The sequence below is a fragment of the Bombina bombina genome, chromosome 2, assembly GCF_027579735.1.
Source record: "Bombina bombina isolate aBomBom1 chromosome 2, aBomBom1.pri, whole genome shotgun sequence".
Classification (NCBI taxonomy): domain Eukaryota; kingdom Metazoa; phylum Chordata; class Amphibia; order Anura; family Bombinatoridae; genus Bombina; species Bombina bombina.
Window position 1 is genome coordinate 361,933,763 of NC_069500.1, and position 21,911 is coordinate 361,955,673.

Genomic DNA, 21,911 nt, shown 5'->3' on the forward strand with positions numbered 1-21,911 from the left:
ATGTTGTTTTTTCTATTACATATTGCAAGATGTTCCACGTTGCAACTGAGTCAGAACTTCAGGAAAATCACTGCACGGTGCTGGAGCTACCAAGCTAAGTGTATCTGCTATAATTTTTGGTATCTGTTTCTCCAGCTGTTGTTTGTATTGCATGTCATGACAAACTTATTAATGCAGATAAAATTTCCTTTAGTACTGTTACATTACCTGTTGCTGTTCCGTCAACATCTAATTTTCAGAGTGTTCCTGATAAACATAAGAGATTTTATTTTTTAAATCCATTAAGAAGGCTATGTCTGTTATTTCTCCTTCTATTTTACATAAAAGTCTTTTAAAACTTCTCTTTTTTCAGATGAATTTTTAAATGAACATCATCATTCTGATACTGATAATGGTTCTTCTGGTTCAGAGGTTTCTGTCTCAGAGGTTGATGCTGATAAATCTTTGTATTTGTTCAAGATGGAATTTATTCGTTCTTTATTTAAAGAAGTATTAATTGCATTAGAAATAGAGGATTCTGGTCCTCTTGATACTAAATTTAAACGTTTAAATAAGGTTTTTAAATCTCCTGTAGTTATTCCAGAAGTGTTTAATCTCCCTGATGCTATTTCTGAAGTAATTTCCAGGGAATGGAATAATTTGGGTAATTCTTTTACTCCTTCTAAACGTTTAAGCAATTATATCCTGTGCCATCTGACAGATTAGAGTTTTTTGGGACAAAATCCCTAAGGTTATGGGGCTGTCTCTACTCCTGCTAAATGTACTACTATTCCTACGGCAGATAGTACTTCATTTAAGGATCCTTTAGATAGGAAAATTGAATCCTTTCTAAGAAAAGCTTACTTATGTTCAGGTAATCTTCTTAGACCTGCTATATTTTTAGCGGATGTTGCTGCAGCTTCAACTTTTTGGTTAGAAGCTTTAGCGCAACAAGTAACAGATCATAATTTTATAGCATTATTATTATTCTATAACATGCTAATAATTTTATTGGTGATACCATCTTTTGATATCATTAGAGTTGATGTCAGGTATATGTCTCTAGCTATTTTAGCTAGAAAAGCTTTATGGATTAAACTTGGAATGCTGATATGTCTTCTAAGTCAACTTTGCTTTCCCTTTCTTTCCAGGGTAATAAATTTATTATCTCAACTGTTTTCTGGAAGGAAGGGAACTTTTTTACCAAAGGATAAAAAATCTAAGGTAAATTTAGGTCTAATAATCATTTTCGTTCCTTTCCTCACAACAAGGAACAAAAGCCTGATCCTTCATCCTCAGGAGCGGTATCAGTTTGGAAACTATTTCCAGTTTGGAATATATCCAAGCCTTATAGAAACCTATAGCCAGCTCCTAAGTTCCCATGAAGGTGCGGCCCTTATTCCAGCTCAGCTGGTATGGGGCAGATTACGTTTTCTTCAAAGAAATTTGGATCAATTCCGTTCTCAATCTCTGGTTTCAGAACATTGTTTCAGAAAGGTACAGAATTGGCTTCAAGTTAAGGCCTCCTGCTAAGAGATTTTATTCTTTCCCGTGTCCCAGTTAACACAGCAAAGGCTCAGCATTTCTGAAATGTGTTTCAGATCTAGAGTTGGCTGGAGTAATTATGCCAGTTCCAGTTCTGGAACAGGGGCTGGGGTTTTATTTTATCTCTTCATTGTACCAAAGAAGGTCAATTCCTTCAGACCAGTTCCGGATCTATCAATATTGAATCGTTATGTAAGGATACCAACATTCAAGATGGTTACTGTAGGACTATCCTGCCTTTTGTTTAGCAAGGGCATTATATGTCTACAATAGATTTACAGGATGTGTATCTGCATATTCCGATTCATCCAGATCACTTTTAGTGTCTGAGATTCTCTTTTTAGACAAGCATTACCAGTTTTGTGGCTCTACCGTTTGGCCTAGCCTCAGTTCCAAGAATTTTTTTCAAAGGTTCTCGGTGCCCTTCTTTCTGTAATCAGAGAACAGGGTTTTGGTATTTCCTTATTTGGACGATATCTTGGTACTTGCTCAGTCTTCTCATTTTCGAAGAATCTCATACGAATCGACTTGTGTTGTTTCTTCAAGTTCATGGTTGGAGGATCAATTTACCAATCAGTTCATTGATTCCTCAGACAAGGGTAACCTTTTTAGGTTTCTAGATAGATTCAGTGTCTATTCAGTGTCTATGACTCTGTCCTTGTCAGACAAGAGAAGTTTAACATTGTTATCAGCTTGTCAAAATCTTCAGTCACAATCATTCCCTTTTGTAGCCTTATGCATGGAAATTTTAGGTCTTAGGACTGCCGCATCAGATGCGATCTCCTTTGCTCGTTTTCACATGCGACCTCTTCAGCTCTGTATGCTGAACCAATGGTGCAGGGATTACTCAAAGATATCTCAATTAATATCTTTAAACCGATTATACGACACTCTCTGACATGGTGGACAGATCACCATCGTTTAGTTCAGGGGGCTTCTTTGTTCTTCCGACCTGGACTATAATCTCAACAGATGCAAGTCTTATAGGTTGGGGAGCTGTGTGGGGGTATCTGATGGCACAAGGGGTTTGGGAATCTCAGGAGGTGAGATTTCCGATCAATATTTTGGAACTCCGTGCAATTTCAGAGCTCTTCAGTCTTGGCCTCTTCTGAAGAGAGAGTTGTTCATTTGTTTTCAGATAGACAATGTCACAACTGTGGCATACATCAATCATCAAGGAGGGACTCACAGTCCTCTGGCTATGAAAGAAGTATCTCGAATTTTGGTTTGGGCGGAATCCAGCTCCTGTCTAATCTCTGCGGTTCATATCCCAGGTATGGACAATTGGAAAGCGGATTATCTCAGTCGCCAAACGTTGCACCTGGGCGAATGGTCTTCACCCAGAGGTATTTCCTCAGATTGTTCAAATGTGGGAACTCCCAGAAATAGATCTGATGGCTTCTCATCTAAACAAGAAACTTCCCTGGTATCTGTCCGGATCCCGGGATCCTCGGGCGGAGGCAGTGGATGCATTATCTCTTCCTTACAAGTGTCATCCTGCCTATATCTTTCCGCCTCTAGTTCTTCTTCCAAGGGTATTCTCCAATATTCTAAAGGAATGCTCGTTTGTCCTGCTGGTAGCTCCAGCATGACCACACAGGTTTTGGTATGCGGATCTTGTCCGGATGGCCTCTTGCCAGCTGTGGACTCTTCCGTTAAGACCAGTCTTTCTGTCTCAAGGTTCTTTTTTCCATCAGGATCTCAAAACCTTAATTTTAAGGTATGGAGTTTGAACGCTTGATTCTTGGTCATAGAGGTTTTCTCTGACTCTGTGATTGATACTATGTGACAGGCTCGTAAATCTGTATCTAGAGAGATATATTATAGAGTCTGGAAGACTTATATTTCTTCAGGATGGTTTGGATAAAGGTTTGTCCGCAAGTTCCTTGAAAGACAAATCTCTGCTCTTTCTGTTCTTTTTCACAGAAGGATTGCTAATCTTCCTGATATTCATTGTTTTGTACAACCTTTGGTTCGTATAAAACCTGTCATTAAGTCAATTTCTCCTCCTTGGAGTTTGAATTTGGTTCTGGGGGCTCTTCAAGATCCTCCTTTTGAACCCATGCATTCTTTGGTCGTTATATTACTTTCTTGGAAAGTTTTGTTTCTTTTGGCCATCTCTTCTGCCAGAAGAGTCTCTGAATTATCTACTCTTTTTTGTGAGTCTCCTTTTCTGATTTTGCATCAGGATAAGGCGGTGCTGCGAACTTCTTTTGAATTTTTTACCTAAGGTTGTGAATTCTAACAACATTAGTAGAGAAATTGTGGTTCCTTCATTATGTCCTAATCCTATGAATTCTAAGGAGAAATCATTGCATTCTTTGGATGCTGTTAGAGCTTTGTAATATTATGTTGAAGCTACTAAGTCTTTCCGAAAGACTTCTAGTTTATTTGTCATCTTTTCCGGTTCTAGAAAAGACCAGAAAGCTTCTGCCATTTCTTTGGCATCTTGGTTGAAATCTTTATTTCATCATGCCTATGTTGAGTCGGGTAACACTCCGCCTCAAAGGATTACAGCTCATTCTACTAGGTCAGTTTCTACTTCCTGGGCGTTTAGGAATGAAGCTTCGGTTGATCAGATTTGCAAAGCAGCAACTTGGTCCTCTTTGCATATTTTTACTAAATTCTACCATTTTGATGTGTTTTCTTCTTCTGAAGCAGTTTTTGGTAGAAACGTACTTCAGGCAGTGGTTTCAGTTTGAATCTTCTGCTTATGTTTTTTCATTAAAATTTTATTCTGGGTGTGGATTATTTTCAGCAGGAATTGGCTGTCTTTATTTTATCCCTCCCTCTCTAGTGACTCTTGCGTGGAAAGATCCACATCTTGGGTAATCATTATCCCATACGTCACTAGTTCATGGACTCTTGCTAATTACATGAAAGAAAACATAATTTATGTAAGAACTTAAATGATAAATTCATTTCTTTCATATTAGCAAGAGTCCATGAGGCCCGCCCTTTTTTGTGGTGGTTTTGATTTTTTTGTATAAAGCACAATTATTCCAATTCCTTATTTTATATGCTTTCACACTTTTTTCTTATCACCCCACTTCTTGGCTATTCGTTAAACTGAATTGTGGGTGTGGTGAGGGGTGTATTTATAGGCATTTTAAGGTTTGGGAAACTTTGCCCCTCCTGGTAGGAATGTATATCCCATACGTCACTAGCTCATGGACTCTTGCTAATATGAAAGAAATGAATTTATCAGGTAAGTTCTTACATAAATTATGTTTTTATAGTAGACTGTCCCTTTTTAAAGTGTCTCTAACATACTGTATTTGTTAAAAAAAAAAGGACAATGTTTCCTCTACTTCATTTTTCCTTTTTTTTTCTTCAGGACAATGATATAATTGAAGCAACCAATCACATTACAGAATTCACTTCAAGATTTAAACAACTGGAAGTTGTACTGAGAGAGAGAAGACTTGGAGAAGCCTCCGCTCTCAAAGAAGTGCAAGATCTTAAGCTGAGGCTGGAAGGACTGACAAGTGAAAGTGATAAACTCAAAGGTAGCAAATATCCTAATGCTCAGAGGGCCATAAGCCTGAAACCTCCAAACTAGACTTTAAAGGGACATTAAACACTGAGATGGTAATATAAAATGATAAACTGTATATATAAAAAATTAACACAAAACACAATACCAAGGAGCTCCAAGTACTAAATTAATATGCGCTATAATATGCTTGATATTAAATAAATAAATTCAAAATATCAAAACTTATGATAGCTTCAAAATAGCTGTAAAATAGCAATAAAATATCAAGTACATAAATTGTATACAAAACTGCAATTCAAACAAATTGTTACTATGCAAGCAAAGTTATTCACATCTCCCGACGTTCAGGATGAAATGCTTCTCAATAAAATGCAGCTCCCTTCTTGTTCACTGGTGTGATATCCGTGAGTAAAAAAGTAGACCCAAATCTAAGAAAAAGACATGGAGCGCAAAAGTGAGAGCGATCTAAGTGCAGTATATAAAATAAAAACACAATTATTACATATATGTTAAATTCACAATTGCGTTTTTTACAGTATGAAGCAATCCGCTAAATGTTCGATGCTCCTTTAAGACATGGAAAGTGATTGTTTATGCAGCTTGTCACCTTATTAATATTAGAAGATCTATGATGTTTTAAAAACTTTCCAATAAATAGGAGTTATAGAGGAGTGGACATAGCTTCTGATGAAGCGGGGAGGAGCTCTGTGAAATGCGTAAGGCCACGCCCACACACACGTACAGTGATGCTAGACTATCTATACTAGCGGTGATTCCCTTTGCCGGCAATACAGCAACGCTGATTTGAGGACAGACTCACTTTGAGGGACTTTGCCACACTCTGTATTCCTCTTTTCTGGCTGTAGGAGAACGAAGCCGAGCAAACGAGGAGTTATCCAGGATCCAGTCGGTGGTCATCTGTACACATGCTTATCACATACCTCAGACTGTTTGAAGTCCTGTTTGTGAGTGAATTTGACAAATATGTAATAAATGTTTTTTTTTTATATATTGCACTAAGATCACTCTTTTGCGCTCCATGTCTTTTTCTTAACTTTGTATATATAAAAAAACTCTACAATATACTTTCATTATTTATTTTGTCCCCTTTTCCTGTAATTCCATTTTTAAATTGTTAGTTTTTCAGTTCCTGTTAGAAAAGGAAGTGCAGAACAGCCATTGGCTGCACACTCTAGTGACCTATTTATAACTGTCCCTAATTGGCCACAGCAGAGAAGGTAGTCTAAGTTACAACATGGCATCTCCCATTGTTTTATAGACACTAAAACTTTACACTTATTTTGTAAATGTTTAAACAGCTAATTAAACTTTAAAAAATCCATCTACATGTTATTCTCAGACTAATCTTTTCTTTGGATGCATCATTCTATCTAGCATTTATTTAGTGTTTAATGTCCCTTTAAAATTTCATCATAATTTGATAAAATATATTAATCACTGCTCCAGTAAATGTTGTTTATTAGGCAAATGTTTTGGCATCTGCATCTTAGTGACTGTTCTAAGGAAGAACAATATAAGGAATTAAAGCCTTGTAAAATCTGGTTATAAACTAGGGATGCATATAATCTAGGGCTGTCTAGCATTTAGCATCAATAGTTGGAGAAAGACCACATTATAAGGGCATCTGAATGTAAGACCAAGTGAATCAATTACTTGCTCTGGTATTTAGATTTTCTGACACAGGAGTATTCTGTCTTTGGCACTAGCTCATAAATTACTCCATAGCCATAGTTAGGTAACAAGTCAGCAGAGGAGAAAGATGTCATGGCCTAGCAAAAACAGATTCATTCTTATTTCCATTAAAACTGTACATTTGACTGCCATCCTCCTAGTATGTTTTTCTTATTTTATTTGCTTCATGTAACATTAATTTCTAGACTACATGTTGCACGCAAACGATTGTGCTAGGGTTTTCGCGATTGTTTGAGTGCCATTTAAATTGCTCTGATATTATAAGTGGAGCAAAATCTCGATTTTGCTAGCGAAATCTTGATTTACGCTAGAATCCTTACCACGATTTCAGAGCTGTGGTTAACTGTTTTGCGAAATTAAAAAGTTACACAAAACACTTCAAAAATACATTACAAATTACAGTTACACTCATTAACACTGTTTAATAAAGAACTTTTTTAAAAATATTGCACACAAAAGTAATAAGGGCTCATGTATGACATCTGGGGTGTTAGAAGAAAAAAAAGGACCGCAAAGGGCTTTAACATAGAGATACATACATATTCAGGTCTAATGTGTATGTATGTGTGTGTATATATATGTATATGTATATATATATATATATATATATATATATATATATATATATATATATATATATATATATATATATATATAATATATATATATATATATCTATCAGACCGCACTCCAGACTTAACATAGCAGCAACCCAGGGTGCAGCAGAAAGTTTAAATAATAAAAATGGAAAGTGCACTCCAATGAGAATAATTGAATAATTTTCAAATTCTGTCACTTTAATGTGAACGTTTTCGGACCTACAGGTCCATCCTCAGACATATAAGTGTTCCAAAATAAACTTACCCTCCACCATGCTTATAAGCTGTGCAGCAAACACCGGTCTCCACGCTCTCCCGGGTAGACACACCCATACCCATGTCGTCATTATCCCGGGCAACGTGGGGCCAGTCGAATAACAACAATAAAAATACAAAGAATGCAATAAATACAACAATGCAATCAATACAAAAATGACCTAACAGAGAATCAGCAGGATCACAACCTAAGTTAAAAGTAAACAGACAGCCTATTGATCATTATTAGCCGGTCTCCTGTCGATCGCTACAACATGTAGTGCCTCAGTTGTGTGTTGCCATAGCAACCAACCAAACAACTGCCTGGTCCGTGATTTGCTCACCAGGATCCAATCGCTGCAGGAGCGGTTAATAAGTATAATGTAGCACAAGGCATAAATGCAGCACACAATATTAAAGAAGCAAGAAATCGGCAATACCAATTGCTCTTTTATTATTGTGTGCTGCATTTATGCTTTGTGCTACATTATACGTATTAACCGCTCCTGCCGTTATTGGAACCTGGTGAGCAAATCACGGACCACACCGTTTTTTGTTTGGTTACTATGGCAACACACAACTGAGGTACTACATGTTGTAGCGATGTGTCTGTTTACTTTTAACTGAGGTTGGGATCCTGCTGATTCTCTGTTAGGCCATTTTTGTATTGATTGCATTTTTGTATTGATTGCATTCTTTGTATTTTTATTGTTGTTGTTTGACTGGCCCCACGTTGCCCGGGATGATGACGTCATGGGTATGGGCATGTCTACCGAACTTTTGAAAAGAGCGAACCATGTCACTTCCTGTGACGTTTCATCAGCTGTTGCACACATTTTGGAGCAAATGCGCATGCGTGCCAGCGTCATCACATACCTGTCCGCATACGTCACTGCTAAAATATTTAGCCCTGTGAAATTTACAAACCCTTTCTATAGCGCATGCTTGGGATTTTCTATCCCAAATTGCGCGCTCATGGAAAGCCTGTTTATTAGGCTCCTCGGCTCCAATTAAATATAACAACCTGTTTCTTTAAACGTTTTTTTCCAGCAGTAAATTAGTTTTTTATTAACAAGGAGCACAATGAATTGGAGGTGTAATTAAATATAATGACATGCTCGAAACTCAGCTTTACAGCAGTACTAGTAGTAGCAATGGGAGTAGTTGCAGTGGGGGGGGCGGAGTTCCGAATATTGCCGAGGAGCCTAATAAACTGGCTTTCCATGAGCGCGCAATTTGGGATAGAAAATCCCACGCATGCGCTATAGAAAGGGTTTGTAAATTTCACAGGGCTAAATATTTTAGCAGTGATGTATGCGGCCAGGTATGTGATGACGCTGGCACGCATGCGCATTTGCTCCAAAATGTGTGCAACAGCTGATGAAACGTCACAGGAAGTGACATGGTTTGCTCTTTTCAAAAGTTCGGTCCCTTCACAGAACATCAGCGTTTGTTGCACAGCTTATAAGCATGGTGGAGGGTTAGTTTATTTTGGAACACTTATATGTCTGAGGACGGACCTGTAAGTCAGAAAACGTTCACATTAAAGTGACAGCTGTATTTATAATCTAGCCCTAAATATGAAGCATTTAATAGTGTCTTATTAGTTGAACAGTGCATTTACTTTTGGTGTAAAAGTGCAATTTTTTTAATTTTAGTATAATGAATGAAATGTATATCATTTGGTAGGCTGAGTTTGAAGCTGTTAATATACTGGGCTAAATGATGGGCGGCAGCAGGCTCTAGGTATCTCACTTTGAGTTTCCAGACTAAATTTCCAAAATTAACTCTTAAGGAAAAAAGACTGGCGTCTCATTTGGGACAGTTTTGGTTGCCCCTGAACTGTGTCTTAATAATCCTGTTATAAAACAAGATCTCAGTAGGACTGATACAAGGATCTTGGTTTTTCTATAAGGAAAAATAATTAATTTATCTACAATGGTAGTTGGCAACACATGCTTCTGCTTGTGATAAGATAGTTTGAATTGTTTTATAGGCATTAAGGCACTGAACAATATAGGTAGACAAGATACACAGCAGGCAGATATGTAAACTTAATTTAAACCAAGCTGGTGACTATAAGAGGCGCCAGTATTAAATACTATATACTAATGTACTTAGTGATCAGATATATGTATACAAAATATATAAAAATAAGAATATGGACTACTTTTGACATGTGTAATAAATATGTCAAAAGAATCTAAAATAAAATTACTGTTTCAGATATATAGTGACTAAAGTATCAATATGACGAACTTAAATATAACAAACTCAAATATGCAGAGCGTAACAATGATGCAATGTGAAGAACCAAAATATAAAGTGAGACAATGAAACAAATAATTAATATTAATAAAATTGAAGAAAAGTCCTATATATAGGATTATCCAATAACAGAAGGTGTCACAGCTCCAGGCAGCTCCTCTCGTGTGTCAAGCCACGACACAAGGTAGATAAGTCTAGAATATAAAAGATAGAGGGTGCCACATGGTGCAAATCAGGCAGGTAACCAGTAGGTTTAGGTACAGGTACAGGTGAAATCTTACTCGTGTGGTGGAGAGCACAATTGTGCAATAAGAGCAGGCCGAAACCAATGGGTTGTCCGGCAGACACCTAGGCACACTTAAGGTTAATGGAATCCTCGTCCTATCCAGAGGGAGTCCAGGGATATTCCTTGATGCCACAGAAGATGTCAGGCAATGATCAATGATGGAAATCCGCTCTCGTTAAGGCACAATGGCAGAATTTTGTAGCCAAAAAAGAACAAGCAGCAGTTAGATATAGATTTTAAAAGTTTTATTTAAAAAGTTAAAACAATAGCAACGTGTTTCTCCGTGTACACAGCACGGTTTCATCAGGATGGGATGAGGATACCATTAACCTTAAGTGTGCCTGCCTAGGTGTCTGCCGGACGACCCATTGGTTCCGGCCTGCCCTTATTGCACAATTGTGCTCTCCACCACGTGAGTAAGATTTCACCTGTACCTATACCTACTGGTTACCTGCCTGATTTGCACCATTAAGGCACTGGCTTTCAAACCTGTCCTCAGGTCTCCTAACAGGCCACATTTTGAGGATATCTTAACTGGAGCACAGGTGAATTAATCAGCTGATTAGTAAACATGTTTTTTTTACCTGCTCTCATCCAAGGTAATCCTGAAAACCTGACCTGTTGGGGAGGCATGAGGATAGGTTTGAAAACCAGTGCATTAAGGTGAATGACAATTTTATAACTCTTTTTCGTCACGGCCCCTGATTAGGTACCTATAATACCATTATTATTATTAATAATTATTTTTTATAATTGCTTTATTGTATCTAGTAAGATCATAATATATCTATGTAATTCATGAATATGTTGGAACTATGTTCTATAAATTTTAAAACTTAAATGTAATATGTGCACTGTGCTCTGGCAACCACTGCTAATCTGAACATTTCTAGATTTAAAACTCTGGCTTCAAATTTTCAATAATCAGATCTACAATGAGTCTTTTTTTAAGTTATCATTTCATGTCTATTCCTATGTAAGCAGATAATTTAGTCAGCCCCCCCCCTGAAGTGTTTTATGCTAAGATTATCTAATGAAAAAGTCATAGTTTAAATCCCAACACTTTTCTTTCATGATTTAGGTAGAGCATAACATTTTAAACAACATTCCAGTTTACTTCTATTATCAAATTTTGCTTTATTCTCTTATCATTTGTTGAAGGAGCAGCAAAGTACTACTGGTTGCTAACTGAGCACATTTGGGTAGATTTAATAAGCAGTGGATGCTGCTATCTACCCCGATCAGATACAATAGGGATGATTGACACCCCCTGCTAGTGGCCGATTGTCCACGAATGTGCATTGCACAAGCATTTCACAAGAAATCCAGGCATCTGTGAAAAAGAAATCACAAACAGAGGGCACCTCCTAGTGTGATACTGTGATGGTGACCGTAAACAAGTGTGTCTTGTAATTATACTCACAAGGACAGCAGCACGAAATGTGCTAAATGACGCAGGCTGGGAACTCTCTGTGTCCCAGCTAACTGATCCTTATAGGGATATAGTGGCCCAGATATCCAGGTACCGGGAAGATCAAATCAAGCTCATGTTTCCGAAAAGTGCAGTATATTTTTATTTAAAACAAGATAAAAACTAAGGGTGTCTGCTGTTTCATCAGGCTTCTGTTAACAAACTGGAAGCTCTGGCTCTGGGATGTCAACATTGTTATTAGTTGCCTAGCAATCTTATAAACATACATAGTAAAGAGAATGTTCACTAATTAATTGCCAGAAAACAGATGCCTGATGAAACAGCTAGCATAGCTAAGAAAAGTGTTGCAATCTGTATTTGCATTGTTTTTACATGCTTTGGGTGAATGCATACACCCTTAGTTTTTATCTTGTTTTTAGATAAAAATATACTGCACTTTTCGGAAGCCTGAGTTTGATTTGATCTTCCCGCTATAGCGAATCATGTTCGCCCGACATTTGGTAAATTGACCCCATGGTGTGAACCAATGACAATAGGCATATATATGCAGCCACCAATCAGCAGCTACCATCCAGGTGCTTTGCTGCTCTTGAGCTTACCTAGATAAACCCTTTAACAAAGGATAACAAGAGAAGGAAGCACATTTAAATAATAAAAGTATATTGGAAAGTTGTTTAAAGTTGTATGCTCTGTCTGAATCATGAATGTCTAATTATGACTTTACTGTCCCTTTATTGTCTCTTTAAGAGTGGGTTTTTGCATAGAGCCAAACAGCAGGCAGGTATTTCCCATTAACAATCCTTCAGCTTACAAGTGTATTGTATGTTTTTTCTTTGATATAATTTATTCTCTGTAAATTTATCACAAATTTAATTACACCTCCATTGATCTCTAGAACTAAGATTTCTTTCATACAGGTAGTGAGAGTTTATGATCCATTACTTCTGGGAATTACTCTTCTCTACCACTAGAAGGAGGCAAAGATTTCCAAACCACAAGAGACCTATAAAACCCCTCCCACCTCATATATACAGTACTTCAGTCTTTACTTTGCCTCTGCTGGAGGTGGTTGAAAAATGAAGATGTGCATTTGATTCTTCAAGAGAGAGTGGTTTTCAGCAGGCCTGGACTGACCATAGGGCATACCGGGCATTTGCCCGGTGGGCCGCCGGTAACCTTAGCACCGCCCACCATTACTGCACTGAGTGCTTTAACTCTGGCTCTTATTTTATTTATTGGGACATGATGTTGCGGCTGTTGGGCTGCCGGTTTCCTTAGCTCCGCCCACAGCTCTTTCTACTTCTTTTTTGTGAATTTTTTTTACTGTAGGGTGTAGGCAGTGACACTCTACCGCCCACCACTGGCGACACCCCTTCCCTTCTGTTGCAACGCTGCACTAGACTGCTAGTGCTACTCTATATGTAACTTTTTAATGCATGCATAAGGATTCCTTGTTCTATAGTATACAGGCAGGGGGGCGTGCCCAGCTTCACTACCATGATGCGTAATGATACAGTTCCAGAGAAGGACACGGATCGTTCAGCTTCCGTTTTTACAAGTTTAGAACTGTCTAGTACTTAGAGTAACGACTGGACTAGTAACACAGCATTTAGGAAGTCGGCTATTTATACTCTGTGTGCTGTGCACCTTGTTATCGTGATACTTACCATTAGTACTTTCCTATATGTCAGCTGATTTATGTAACCCTGAGGTGACCGGTTACAGTCTGTCTGCATTTAAGTTGTGCGTGATATTACAGGACATGATGAAGTAATTAGTGGTAAAGGTCAGTACCCCGCTACAACATAAAGTAATAATAAGCTTGTGCACCTTGCACCCTGGTCTATAAGCGGTATATAATGCACATAAGAAATAAAGTGACATGCTACCAGGTACAAACACAGCTTACATTGCTTATCTTGATTGTGTTAATACTAATGTTTAGACGTTTATGCACATCTTCGCTAGATTATGATGTCAGATTCAGTAATTATGCAGTATAGAATGATGTTCATAGATAGTGACTCTGCTAATATATGTAAGCAGGTATAGGCTGTTTTCCACCAATGAGAGGTGGTGTTGTATATTACAAATCAAGATCCGTTTTTTTAACCTTTTTTAATATGGCACTATGTCCATTATGACATAATTTATTTTTCACATACAAAATAATAGAAGGATTATTCACTTATTCTATTTCTAAATGTGATTTTGGTACACTATAAATATTTGTTTGTTTTGATCACATGATATTACTAACAATGCTGATTGCTATGAAAATCCTGTTGGCGTTTTGTCTAACAAGTGGAGGATCTAATGATATATAAAAAGTTTGCAATATTTACACAGCAGTCTGGCTTTCAGGTTATGTGCTTCATTGGAAAGTGATGTGTTCCTTTGGTCCCATTAATATTGTGGTGTTTGATGAAGCTCTTGTATGTGTGGTGTGCGTGCATATGAGTATGTTAATGTAGTGTATGTGTATTGTGCGTGCATACGAGTGTGTATGTGTAGTGTGCATACATATAAGTGTGTGTGGGGTGTGCTTGCATATAAGTGTGTATGTGTGGTGTGCATGCATATGAATGTGTGTAAATGGTGTATGTGTGGTGTGCATGCATATGAATGTGTGTGGTGTGCTTGTATATGAGTGTGTGTGGTATGCATGCATATGAATGTGTGTGTATATGAGTGTGTGTATGTGTGGTGAGCGTGTATATGAGTGTGTGAATGTGTGGTGTGCATCTATATGAGTGTAAATGTGTGGTGTGCGTGCATATGAGTGTGTATATGTAGTGTGTGTGTGTATATATATATGTAGTGTGCCTGCATATAAGTGAGTGTGTATAGGAGGGCCACTTTTCCTTAAATGCCCAGGCCTATTTTTGGTCCCAGTCCGGCCCTGGTTTTCTGTCTACATTGAGCCCCGGAAAAAGTAAGACTCCTAGCTCAAAAGCAAGGCACCTCTGTTTCAGCCTGGAGACCTAGTGCTAACTGGAAGAAGTCTAAGCAGGGTAGGAAATCTATCCCTACTACCAACAGTATGAAGGTGTGGCTCCCAATCCAGAGGTTCTGGTAGGGGGCAGATTAACCCTCTTTCAGGGGGCTTGGTTTCAATCTGTTACAGATACCTGGGTTCTGAATATTGGATTCAGAGCAAGGCCTCACAGAGTAAGGTTATTTCTGTCCAATATTCCAAGGAATCCTGTAAAAGCTCAACAGATTGTTTCAGTTCCTTTGCAGGAACAGGGGATGGAATTTTATTCAAATTTCTTCATTGTTCTACAGAAGGATGGTACTTTCAGATGGTACTTTTAGATCTGAAGGCTCTGAACAGGTTTGTAAGGATTCCATGTTTCAAAATGGTAACTATTCAGACTATTCTGTCTTCTGTTCATAAAGTTCAGTTTATGTCCAAAACAGATTTAAAGGATGCTTACCTTCATGTTCATGTTCCAATTCACAAAGAACATTTCCAGTTTCCGAGGTTTGTCTTTCTGGACAAGCATTTTCAATTTGTTGTGCTACCATTTGGTCTGGCTACAGCTCCAAGAATATTCACAAAGGTTCTGGATGCCCTTTTGTCTGTGATCAGATCTCTGGGTATTGTAGTGTTTCCATACCTGGACTATATTCTTTTCCTTTAGCAGAATCTCACATCAACCGACTCTTGTTGTTTCTTCAACATCATGGGTGGAGAATCAATTTTCCAAAAAGTTATTTGGTTCCTCAGACAAAGGTAACTTTTTTGGATTTTCAAATAGATTGCCTCCATGAGTTTTTCTCTAACAGAGCAGAGAAAGTTAAAATTGGGGAACCTTCAGTCTCTCTCGCTTCCCTCGAATGCTCTTTGTATGGAAGTCCTGGGTCTCATGATTGCAGCTTCAGATGCAATTTCATTTGCAAGTTTTTACATGAGGCCTCTTCAGCTTTGCATGCTGCGTCAATGGTGCAGAGACTATACTCGGCTGTCTCAAAGAATATTTTTGGATGTCTCTAACTTGGTGGCAGGATCATCCGTTTATTATTCAGGGGGCTTCTTTTGCTCATCCTACCTAGACTGTGATCACTACAGATGCAAGTCTCTCAGGTTGGGGAGCTGTTTCTCTTACAGTACAGGGAGTTTGGGAACGTCGGGAGGCGAGGTTACCAATCAATTTTCTAGAACTCTGTGCAATCTTCAGAGCTCTTCAAGCTTGGCCTCTGTTGAAAAGGGAGTCTCGTCTCTGTTTCCAGACAGACATTGTTACAGCAGTAGCTCATGTCAACCATCAGGGGGAACTCACAGTTCCCTAGCAATGGTAAAGGTGTCTCGAATTCTCTCATGGGCAGAAATTAATTCTTGTTTAGTCTCTGCGATTCATATTCCAGGGGTGAACAACTGGGAGACAGATTTTCTCAGTCGTCAATCTCTACGTTCAGGGGAGTGGTCTCTTCACCAGGATGTGTTCAATCTGACTCTGGATCTTTGGGGTCTCCCAGATATAGATCTGATGGCCTCTAGATTGATCACCAAACTTCCCAGATACTTTGCGAGGTCCAGGGATCCTCAAGCAAAGTTAGTGGATCCTCCAGTAGTTCATTGGTCTTTTCAACTTGCTTCTATGTTTCCTTCTCTGGTACTTCTGCCTAGAGTAATTTCCAAGAAAAGCCTAGAGAAAAATCGTCAGAAATCCTGATTGCCCCAGCATGACCTTGCAGGAGTTGGTATGTGAAGAGATAAATGACACAAGCGCATCCCACTCTAAGGGTAATAAATGTATTCACAGGTAAAGTGTGCAAATAAAAAGTTGACATAAAAGCATATATATGTCTTAGTGTAGTCCAAGTCTCTGTGTATTCTGTGTACCAACTAAACTTATAATGTGCACCAATCTTTAAGACCGCCAGACCGCTCCATGGTGTATTGCGGAAGTCCAAAAGGATACACGTGACACGTGACCTCAATGCGTTTCATTTGGTAATGTCCAGACTTTGTCAAGAGAAATTGGTGCACATCATAAGTTTGCCTGTACACAGGAACATCTTGAAGCTGTGTACAGAATACAAAGAGACTTGCACTACCCTGAGACATATATATGCTTTTATGTCACTTCCAGTAAGTACCTTTTTATTTGTGCATTTTACCTGTGAATAAATTTATTACCCTTAGAGTGGGATGCGCTTGTGTCATTTATCTCTCACAGTTGACTTTTTCCAAGAAAAACCAGCAGAAGTTTCCTTTGGCTCAGAGCAGCACCCTCGGGAACTAATTACCATACTCCACTGGCCATACGAACAGCCGAAGGGAGAGGACATATAAAGACAATAGGAAGTTTCACTTTGCCTTTTAACGGCTATAGTAGCGTATTTGCTACATATACCAGACTGATAATATGCAGTATACTTTTTACCAATAGTAAGGGAACGATCTTTTCGCCAATATTTTCCCTTCCATTGTTTTCTATCAATTTGACCATTTTTTTATTAATGTGTGTATACATTTTTTTTTAAATTTGTTTTTATTGAGGTAGCAATGACAATCTTACAAAAAGCAAATACATATAAATGACAACATGCCTAAATAATCCACTGTCAAACATCCAATTCCTATGCATATCTTAGATGGTACAATTAGTATTAAGTCCCAAGGATGGGCGCACTTGGCCATATTGAGCAACCTCTTTTATATTTCAACAGTCCAACATGTGGAGACAATTAGCTAATAAATTTAACGTGTAAGACCAGCATTTCTTTTAGTAGGTCCAAATAATAAAGATAGGTCTCTAGGTATAAACTTAATGAACCTCTGTTATCTAACAAGTTCAAACGAAACAAATAATAAAGATCATTACAGACGTTAATATTCCCCAGAATTCTGAGAGTCCACAAGGTTTCTTTAGCATCTCATGGCCCTAGAACCCCTCAGGCCCAGACAATACGGTGCAAATTGTGATGTGACATACATCCTCCTCATAACAATGGATATCAACCTTAATTAAAGGTAAAAATTACTCGCCATCCAAAAGATCCCGAAGCGGCCCCAGGCACCAAGAGACTATGGGGTTGTATTGAACTATTGGTAGCATGAGTGATACTCCGAGGCGACAGGCCAAATATAATAAGGGAAGAGATAAAAAAACAAAAACAGGAACAAAGTGCTTATCTCTTGAGCTAAGCCTCCCACTCCTCCCAAGTCACCCATACCAGTCCATGTAGTCCCAGTCGACCTTCAGATTTTAATGAATATTCTTCCATTTTACGAATATACTCAACTACCGAAAACGAGATCGGAGTGGTTCCCAGCCAGTTCCTTGCTATGGCCAGTTTCGTGGCCAGAAGAATAACAATGCACAGTATCCTATCCGGTTGAGTCAATTTCCCTAGTCCTAAATGAAAGAGAGTGATGTCGGGTGTCATCCTTTGGACAAGGCCTAATTGGACCAATACCCTGGCCACTAGTTCCTAGGTTGTCTTTAGCTTACTACAGCTCCACCAAACATGTATGTGGGATCCCTTCTGTCCTCATCCCCTCCAGCACAAGGCTGACTGCTGGGAGAAAATTTTATGCAATTTGACCGGGACCCTATGCCATTGCAATAGCAATTTAATGTATCGCTCATATAAAGTGATACAATGAATTGCAGTCTTCGTAATTTGTATGGTTTTCTGACATTCTATCTCCGTATGGGCCTGCCCCATTTCCTTCTCCCATTCCAGAATATGATAAGTTTTCACGAACCCCTCAGAGTCCAATAGCACCTGATAATGCAGTGTTAGGGCTTTACGAAAGGGCTTGCCAGCAAGCCATCTCTTCTCCCATTGTGTCATGTCTCTGAGTTGTTCCTTTGGGAACCCCCAAGCCAAAATCATAGATATTAGTCTAAAATATTCAAAATGGTGTTTCCTGGGGATGTCAGTACTTAGGAGTTTCGAGGCCGAGGTCGCCAACTTCCCCCCTACAAACAGGTCCTGAATTTTTTCTAGGCCCAACGAGGCCCACCCTTGAGGGTGTGAATCTGGGAGACAAAGTAGTAGTGCCTTCACGAAATGGGCAGGAGATGGGTGCGGTGCAACTTTTGCTAAATGTCTAAGTTCCCTCCAACTCTTAAGGCACGCTCTAAGAACAGGATTGTCTATTCCCACAAGCACATGTGCGTGTTGCGGGATCCAGATTAGAACTTTCAGGAGCAAACCCGCTGATAATACAGCTTGCTCAAGCTGTTTCCATCTTGTGTCCTCTGATGATGTCCCCCAAACTGCTATGTGGGACAGTATTGCTGATTTATAATATGTAGGTATATTAGGGGCAGCTAGACCGCCAGTTAATATAGGTTTCTGTAGTTGTTGCTTCGCTATCCTTGGATGCTTTCCATGCCAAATAAACGTATTAAGCACAGATTGGAAATGGTTCAATATATAGCTTGGGATCAGCAGCGGAATGCATCTGAAAAGGTAGGTCACTTTGGCAACAACATCATCTTCACAGACTATATTCTCCCCATGATACCTCAAATCTCGACCACTTAGTAGTAAGGGCCCAAAATTTCTTAAGAAGTAAGTCATAATTAGCCTGTATGACCACTTTAGGATCAGGAGAGAGGATCACCCTCAGATGTTTCAATTGACTGATGGACCATTTGTATACATTTTTTTTTATCAAGTATTAGAAATATTTTTTACCTTTGGGAGTGCTAGTATTTTATCTTTCTAGCAGGATTTGGTATGCGGATCTGATTCAGATGTCCAGCTGCCCTCCTTTTCCTCTTCCTCTGCGGTCAGAGCTTCTGTCTCAAGGTCCTTTTTTCCATCTGTATCTCAAGTCTCTGAACTTGATGGCATGGAAATTGATCACTTAGCCCTTAGACATAGGGGTTTCTCTTATTCTGTCATTTATACTTTGATTCAGGCTCGTAAGACTGTAACTAGAAGAAACTATCACAAGGTCTGGAAGGCCTTCATTTCTTGTTGTATAGATCATGTTTTTCTTGGTATTCTTTCAGAATTCCTAGGATTTTGCCATTCTAGCAGGATGGTCTGGATAAGGGCCTATCTGCCAGTTTTCTGAAGGGGCAAATTTCTGCTCTTTCAATTTTGTTTCACAGAAAGATTGATAATATTCCTAATATTCCTAATATTCATAGTTTTGTTCAGGCTTTGGTTCGTATTAAACCTGTAATCAAACCAATTTCTCCTTCATGGAATCTTAACGTTGTGTTAAAGGGACATTATACACTCAATTTTTCTTTGCATAAATGTTTTGTAGATGATCTATTTATATAGCCCATAAAGTTTTATTTTTAAAATAAATGTATAGTTTTGCTTATTTTTAAATAACATTGTTCTGATTTTCAGACTCCTAACCAAGCCCCAAAGTTTTATGTGAATACTGTCAGCTACCTTCTCCAGCTTGCTCCTGTTTGTGGAAAGGGTCTTTTCATATGTAAAAGAAGGGGGAGGGGGGAGTGTCTTATTTGCCACTTGCAGTGGGCTTTCCAGCTGCCTTTTCAACAGAGCCAAACTGACAGCTTCTAAGTAAGTTTTTAAACAGTTTTATACTGGATTTTTATATCAGTATCTGTGCATCTTATTCTTTATAGTAGTGTATATTACATGCAGTTATATGAAAATGAGTGTATACTGTCCCTTTAAGGGTTTTACAGGCTCCTCCTTTTGAACCCATGCATAAGATGGATATTAAACAACTTTCATGGAAGGTGTTATTTCTTTTGACTATTTCTTCTGCTAGAATAGTTTCTGTGGTATCTGCTCTCTTTTGTGGACCTCCTTATCTGACTTTTCACCAGAATAAGGCTGTTTTACAGACTTCATTTGATTTTTTGCCTAATGTTATTTCTTCAGATAACTTTAGAAGAGAGATTGTTGTTCCTTCTTTTTGTCCTAGTCCTAAAAAAGCTACAAGGAGATCTTTGCATTCTTTGGATGTTGTTAGGGCAATGAAATATTACATTGATGCTACTATGGACTTTAGACAAACTTCTATTTTGTTCATTCTTTTTTCTGGTCCTAGGAAGGGTCAGAAAGCTTCTGCTGTTTCTTTGGCCTCTTGGTTAAAATTTTGATTCACAAGGCTTACTTGGAGGCAGGAAAATTTGAATCCTAGGATTGAAAATGGTGTACACTTATTTAGCACAGTTATTTACACACAGTTGTTTGGTGCTTTAATTTGTAAACCAACTAATTGAATATTGTAGAGTTACTGTGTACATTAATTTGTATACCTGTTGACCTAATTATACAATCCAAACGGATGATATAGAAAGTAGACTTATATATTTGTTATATCTCTCTATAAAAACTTATTAAACATACCAACCATTGAAGCTAGTAGAACTAGCTATATCAGAACTAGCAATATTATAATACAGGATAAAAAAACCTACTGGAAATAGCATATAAAGACGCATACTATAGTTAATTCAACTTACATGAATGAACTTCTAATTTTCTTTGGCTTCTGCTGTTTCTTTGGCCTCTTGGTTAAAATTTTGATTCACAAGGCTTACTTGGAGGCAGGAAAATTTGAATCCTAGGATTGAAAATGGTGTACACTTATTTAGCACAGTTATTTACACACAGTTGTTTGGTGCTTTAATTTGTAAACCAACTAATTGAATATTGTAGAGTTACTGTGTACATTAATTTGTATACCTGTTGACCTAATTATACAATCCAAACGGATGATATAGAAAGTAGACTTATATATTTGTTATATCTCTCTATAAAAACTTATTAAACATACCAACCATTGAAGCTAGTAGAACTAGCTATATCAGAACTAGCAATATTATAATACAGGATAAAAAAACCTACTGGAAATAGCATATAAAGACGCATACTATAGTTAATTCAACTTACATGAATGAACTTCTAATTGGGAGATATTAAGAGCACTAACATAGATCTCTAGCAGATATCTATACACTCAGGATATAGGAACGTATATATTATTTTCGACATGGGTATTACCAACAACTATAGATAACTGTGAATGAAGGAGGATTATTATATCCTCGTATAGTATCATGAGTGGCAACATAGTAACGCATATTCAATCTCATATAGTATCACGAGTGGCAACATAGTAACGCATATTCAATCTCATATAGTATCACGAGTGGCAACATAGTAATGCATATTTAATCTCATATAGTATCACGAGTTGCAACATAGTAACGCATATTCAATCTCATATAGTATCACGAGTGGCAACATAGTAACGCATATTCAATTTAACCATCAATAAACGTTGCAAGTACACTAAAGGTGACATGAACATCTTAATGCACAGCAAATTACGCTATTACAGTGTACTATTGATTTTAGCAAGTTGAA

General features: G+C 38.0%; 1 protein-coding gene across 1 annotated transcript in view; it reads left to right on the forward strand.

Moving 5' to 3' along the window:
* The window catches only part of CCDC62 (coiled-coil domain containing 62), a gene marked incomplete at its 5' end in the record, with an annotated part of 328,381 nt that overhangs the window by 52,786 nt on the left and 253,684 nt on the right, over nt 1-21,911 (forward strand). Inside the window, one exon of the mRNA XM_053699771.1 lies at nt 4,862-5,033. Within this exon, the coding sequence (XP_053555746.1) occupies nt 4,862-5,033 (172 nt within the window). The remainder of the gene's footprint in view (nt 1-4,861; nt 5,034-21,911) is intronic.